This window comes from Liolophura sinensis, chromosome 6 (genome assembly GCF_032854445.1).
Source record: "Liolophura sinensis isolate JHLJ2023 chromosome 6, CUHK_Ljap_v2, whole genome shotgun sequence".
Lineage (NCBI taxonomy): Eukaryota > Metazoa > Mollusca > Polyplacophora > Chitonida > Chitonidae > Liolophura > Liolophura sinensis.
The window spans coordinates 11,012,552-11,018,551 of NC_088300.1; the positions used below are offsets into that span (position 1 = coordinate 11,012,552).

The 6,000-nt window shown below is 48.3% G+C and overlaps 1 protein-coding gene across 1 annotated transcript; it reads right to left on the bottom strand.

The window, feature by feature from the left end:
- Positions 1-1,838: 1,838 nt before the first annotated feature.
- On the bottom strand, positions 1,839-5,684 carry LOC135466889 (uncharacterized). The gene has a single exon (XM_064744643.1). The coding sequence runs from the start codon at positions 5,682-5,684 to the stop codon at positions 1,839-1,841; it is 3,846 nt and encodes a 1,281-aa protein (XP_064600713.1).
- Positions 5,685-6,000: the final 316 nt, after the last annotated feature.

Consider the following 6,000-nt stretch of genomic DNA (forward strand, 5'->3'; position numbering starts at 1 on the left):
CGGAGTGATGGCTGAGCTATACTTGGGCAAACACCCTACACATGGATAATATCATACATAGACTGGTAGAAAAAGACATAGCGGTACAACCGCTGGGTAAAGCTACACATGCATGAACCGGAAGAAAACGCGCCCTTATAACTCCTGGCTGTGTGCACACATTTATAAAATAAAACACTTCGAAATAAAATCTCTTATTTACAGGACTTAAACATGTTTCAATACAACAAACTATTCTTTTATTTGTCAGGAAATCTACATTTTGGGGGAATTATTTTGAATGACATTCAACTTCAGATTTACAAGTTCAAACCTAATGTGAGGCAGAGAAGCCCAATTTGTTTATTCCAATATGTGCACATGTAGGTAAATGAAAATCATTACAAACAATGTTTCATCACTGTTAAAAATAAGCGTCACATGAAAAATAAACTAACTTTAAAAGATTACAGTTATAACCCTACAACGTTGTGCTCATGGTGCTTAACACCATCCGGATGTGTTCTGTGCCAAAGCAATCGTGAGATTTGAAGCCCTATGTTTTGTGTTCTGTGATGAAGAGTTTAAAGCCTAAGGCCCCAAATCCCTCATACCATGTCACATGTTTGTCACATCCGTAACTGGCTACTCACAACTTTTGTGGGGACCGGTTTTATTATGCAGAAATCGCATCGCACAAACCTCCTACTCGAAACAGTCTGAATTGTGTAATCTGTCAGTTACGAAGTGGATTGAGCGAGTGTTGTGAAAGGAAGACCTCAAATCTACCGGACGGACAGGTCGTCCACAGTTTACCACTGTGGTGTCTACCCCAAGCAGCAGAGGAGTCCCGTGTACTGTGATTGACAGTCCACCTCGGCTTCCGGGGTCTTGTGGATGGTGCTGAGTCTTTCCTGGTTGGTCATTCCGCACGACTCCGACACGGTACACTGGTAGTTGATCTCCGGGGACTCTGGTGGTGTGAGTGGCATCATTCCGGCCAACGCGGCCATGTTGCCAGCGGACGGCATGAACGGGCTCTGCTGGGACATGTTGCCAGCTGACATGAAGGGGTTCTGTTGCATGGGGTTGGGCGACTGTCCGACAGCGCCGGCCGTGCCGCTCCTAGCCGCCGACTGCGCCTGGAACATGGCCATCTGGGCCTGCCGTCGTTGCTGCTGCGCTGCCATGTACCTCATGTATTGCTGTTGATACTGTTGGTGAAGTACCTTGCTCGGTCCACACGGCTCTGAGAAAGTCGTTAAAGAAATTGGACAAAATGGTTTTCTTCCTTTGAACATATTATAAATGCGTCATTTTGACTGGGATAGGTTTTAGTTTTGTACCTTGTCGGAGGCATCTTAACGAGAGACATGGAAAGCGGTGACCACCTGAATGTAGGCTATAAAAGTGGGGAAATGCATGGAAAATATATCAGTCTAATACATCGGAATTAGTCGGTTTAAATATATTTCATATGCTCCGTAATAATGAGACCCTGCATTAAAAATAAGTACATGAAATATTCAATAGCATCAGTACTTACTAAAAACGGACTGGGGGAGACCATTTCATCGGGGGAACCGGCGGGACCAGTGAAAACATGTATACACATGTACCTACCAGTTTCAAGACTTAAACCATTCCTGTTTTTTTTTTCTTTTGTTATGTTGATCAAAGCATATGGAGTTGTATTCAGCCGTGTGGTATGTTGTGTTTAAGATTGTCTGTTTCGCAATTCAAAGCTGTGTTAATGCTCTGTAATCATAGAGAGAAGCCGATTTTTAAAATGATCTACCGTGTATCAAATTAAGTCATTAAATTTTTAATATTTTAATTACTGTATTGTTCTTGCATAGTTAAATATTAATGTAACTGCTAAGCCAAAGCCCTGTAGTACACGTAAACACCAAAAGGATACGGTCTTGATACCGTCTGAGGAGGGCCATTCCAACCATCTGTGGTGACATACCATTCGGCATACCCGGGAATGCTGGATTCGTCCCGCCGCTCTGAGAGTTTCTCTGCCGATTGAGTAAAGCCAGGAGAGATGGATTCATTCCGTGGAACATGGGATTGGCGTTCGGTGTTTGTCCCTGACGGATCACACCAGCACTGGAATTTGAGTGACCTTGTCCCCCAGAAGACCTCCCTCGTTGTTGCTGTCCGCGGTTGGGTGGAGGGGTGTTTCCACGGTTCGTCTGTTGGCCATTTAACCGATTACGGGCGGTTCCGAATAGAGGAGGCTGTATTTGAGGCACCCTGCTCCGAGACGGAGGGACCCAAGCCCGCTGAATGTTTTGATTCTCTGGTGTCAATCGGACGGGTGGTTTTGGTTTTGCATTCTGTTGATTTAGAGTATTTGGGACTTGTGTCTGTACTCTTTGTCCAGCTCCGGTTTGGTTTGGAGGTTTCTGCTCAGCGCCCGTTTGGCTTGAGGGTCTCTGTTCAAAGCCAGTTTGGCTTGGCGGTCTCTGTCTAGTGCCGATCTGGTTCGGCTGTCTCTGTCCAGCGCCGATCTGGCCTGATTGTTTCTGTCCAGCGCCAGTTGGAGGTCTCCAAGCCGGTTGAACTCTGCGTGGAGGACCGCCTCCGCTGTTATTTGGTTGATTTGAAGAATTTTCCGCTAAGGGGTTCTGTGATTGACGATTTATTTTATTCTGGTTTGATGAATTGGCGCCAGAATTTGCCAAAGGCCCGGCCTGGTTTGGTGTCCCGTTAGCATTACGGTTTCTAAATTGGAGAGAGTTCAGCGGAAATGGCTGATTTTGCGCCACGTTGTTTCTAAGGGATGTCTGTCCTTCAGCCGCCAGTGGTTGAAACCCCTGCCGATAGTTTGGGAGCGGTGTTTGTTGCCTATCTCTAGGCCGCTGAGGAAAGAATTGGTTTGGCCTTGGTTGAGCGGTTCGGTCTAGTCTGGGCACCGGGGTTTGTTGTCTGTTGTTCCAGAAAGGTACGTTAGGAAGACCGGGTTGAGTTTGGCCAGATCCAGAAGCTCCTTGGGAGTTCGTTCGGAAGCCTAGCCTCTGCCAGATGCTAGGAATGGGGGTCGGGTTAGGCGTGGGTTCCAGCTCTATCTCTGGGGCCTCGGTGGGCTCTGGAGTTGTGGTCGGAAGATTTAGCACAGGTGGATTGGCTGGTAATGCCGGAAGGAGCATTCCATTCCTATTTGCGGGTTGATTAGGAAAGAAGCCTGGTTGCTGTGCGGTACCTCTGTTTCCTGCGGCGTCCACTGGCCACGACTGGCCAAACATTGGCCCATTACGGTTGTTTGGTGGCAATCCCCCTCCTGGTACAGACGCTCTGAGGGTGTTCGGTCGGAACGTCATACCAGTCGCGCTCTGGCTATTGGGAGAGTTCGTCTGTCGGCTTGGTGGAATAGGACGTGCGGTCCACGCGGGAGGAATGGCTTGAGCAGACGCACTTTGACTCCCAGGTAAAATGGATTGCTGTTGTGGGAAAAAGTGAGGAAATTGTTGACCGCCTGGTTGAGGTAGGTTATCCCTGCTTCGTGTAATTGGACCTGGGTTGTTCACAATGGGGTTAACTGGTACACCGCCCTGTGGAGTATTACCGTTCCCTCCCCCGGCATTATTTCGCTCACCTAACAAGTTAATACCAGGTATGCCGTTTGGGTTTTGAGCACCTACACCGCGGTTAAGTTCATTTAAGGAAATGGGGTTCGTATTAGAGCTACGTAACTGGTTCCTTCGAGCTTGCTCGTACTGACTTGCAATACGATTGAGGATGAGTTGAATATCCATGCCAGCAGGAAAGCTGTTGGGTATACTGCCGAGCTGAACGGAAGTGCCAGGCGTGTTCATACCTCTGTTATTCTGAGGATATCCGTTTGTATTCAACTGTGCCTGATTAGGATTCACTTCTGGATTCATTTGAGGAAAAACTGGTTGAAGTGGATTCACCGCGGATGGCCGTCGGCCTGTGGCACCTGTGTTGAAACCAGGGTTTCCTGTTGCTTGATTCCCTGCGTTGTTATTTGCAGCGAAGTTGTTTGGGAAAGATATAACCCGTTGTGGTGGATTCCCTCGACCAGAGTCCGCTGTGTTTGGCGATGCTGGGTTGAGCCGCTCAGTCGGCCGTGATTGCCGTAAAGTAGGATGGATTTGTCCTTGGCTTGTCGTTGGAACTTGTGGAAACGGTGCCGCACCAAATCTCTGGTTTCCTGCTCTGTTCAGCGAAGGCTGTTCTGCAGGCCTAGTGGCCTGGTTAGCTGCTTGATTCCAGTTCTGCCCGTCTTGGACTGGGCCCGGATTTTGATTGGTTGGTCTACCTCCGTTTCCATAGATTGAGCGCAGTGCACTTGGGCCAGCACGTGAGTCATGCTGATTATTGACCACATGAGAAGGCGACTTTTGCTTTGTTGGCTGTGGTTCAACGTTTGGTTGTGGTTGTTGATTTTGGTTAGTTTGCTGGTTACCCGTTGTTGATCCTCTGTCGACTGCTACGGAAGGATCCGAGCGAGCATTAGCCTTTCCAGTGTACTCAATCTTGCCTGACACTACAGCATTGGGTCTGTTCCGGATAATAGGTGTATCTACGGGGGCAGGTGGGGGCTTTACTGGCTGTCTGTCGGTTTGGCTAACTGACCGAGAGGGCGGCTGGTTGTTGTTGATTTTAGAAGAGGGAAGTGTTTGGTGGTTGGTAGCAGAACTCGTCTGTTGGGGAACAAATACTCGTGCGGCGGGAACAAACCCTGGTCGATTCCTCACAACTGTTGGCGTCTCAGCAACAGTTTGCACGGGTGACCTGTTGATAGGGCCTGTGTTACGCCGCAAGGGCCTGCCACTAGGTCCTGCTGGGTTATTCGCTGGTCCATTGGTAGGAGAGTCTGGATTGAAGAAGATTGAACCAGGGTCAACCCTGGTCGGAGGCTGCGTATTAGGTTTGTTTACTACTCTGGTATTCCCCGTTTCCCGTTGCTGTAATGGTGTCTCAGCAGGCCGTTGAACACCTATGTTTCTCCAGCCCTGTTGTTGGCCTGTGTTACTAGAGGGTTGATTTCTAGTGTGGGTTCCTTCTTGATGGGCCGTATTTTGTTGAGCGGTATTTAACGACTGTTGCTGTTGAGCTGAGTTTTGCTGTCCTTGTTGTGAAGGGTTTTCTCCTCTTTTTTGTAGGCCATTTTGTGATGCTTGTTGCTGTGTCGACTGTTCTTGTTGCGATGTAGCTCGTAACCCTTGCCGATAGTTTCCCACATCTCCTTGTGAGGGCGAGTTGCCAGATGTTCCAGATTTATCTGATGTCACGATCCTTTTATTTGAAGCGTCAAGCGGGTCAGGACGTTTACCGTTCTGTATTACAGACGATTGCTGCCAGAACACTGGGATTTTACCCTGGGAGATATTGGGAGAACCTTGTATTGGATTTTGTCCAGACGCCCAGTCTGTGGACGGACGGGCCACAAAAGCGTCTTTTAACTGCACCGGATTGCCGGTGGGCCGCGCGATGGAAGAACCAGGCTGATCCACGGCAACTGCGCCCCGGGAATTGCCAGCCCAGCGGACGATGCTGTTAGATGAAGGAAGGACAAGGATCCGGTTCTTGTACGAGTTAACTCCGGGAGGCGGAGGAATGGCGATTATTACACTGGCCGGGTCATTGCCTTTGGGCCCAGGCGTTTGCAAGCCCTGCCCGTGGCCCACGGGTGTGAGAACGCAGAAGATGGTAACGATGAGAGCGTTCATCTCTCTACAAAATCAGACAAAAGTGGACGTCACATAGAGAATAGAATAGGTGCTTGTCTGTCTTGAAAGTAAAAATTATTAAAAATCATGAACGAATAAAATACAAAGGGTCCATATGTGTATCTTGACCTATGTTAGTGTACAATATGAGAGTAAGTTATTTCATGACTTGTCAGTATAAGATTACACTAGAGTCTGATAGTGTATATGACGTGTTGTTCCTCGACCTTGTCAGCATGTGTATATATCAGCGTGTGTAAGTGTATATGACGTTCTGTTCCCCAACCTTATCAACACGTGCATATATCAGAGAGTG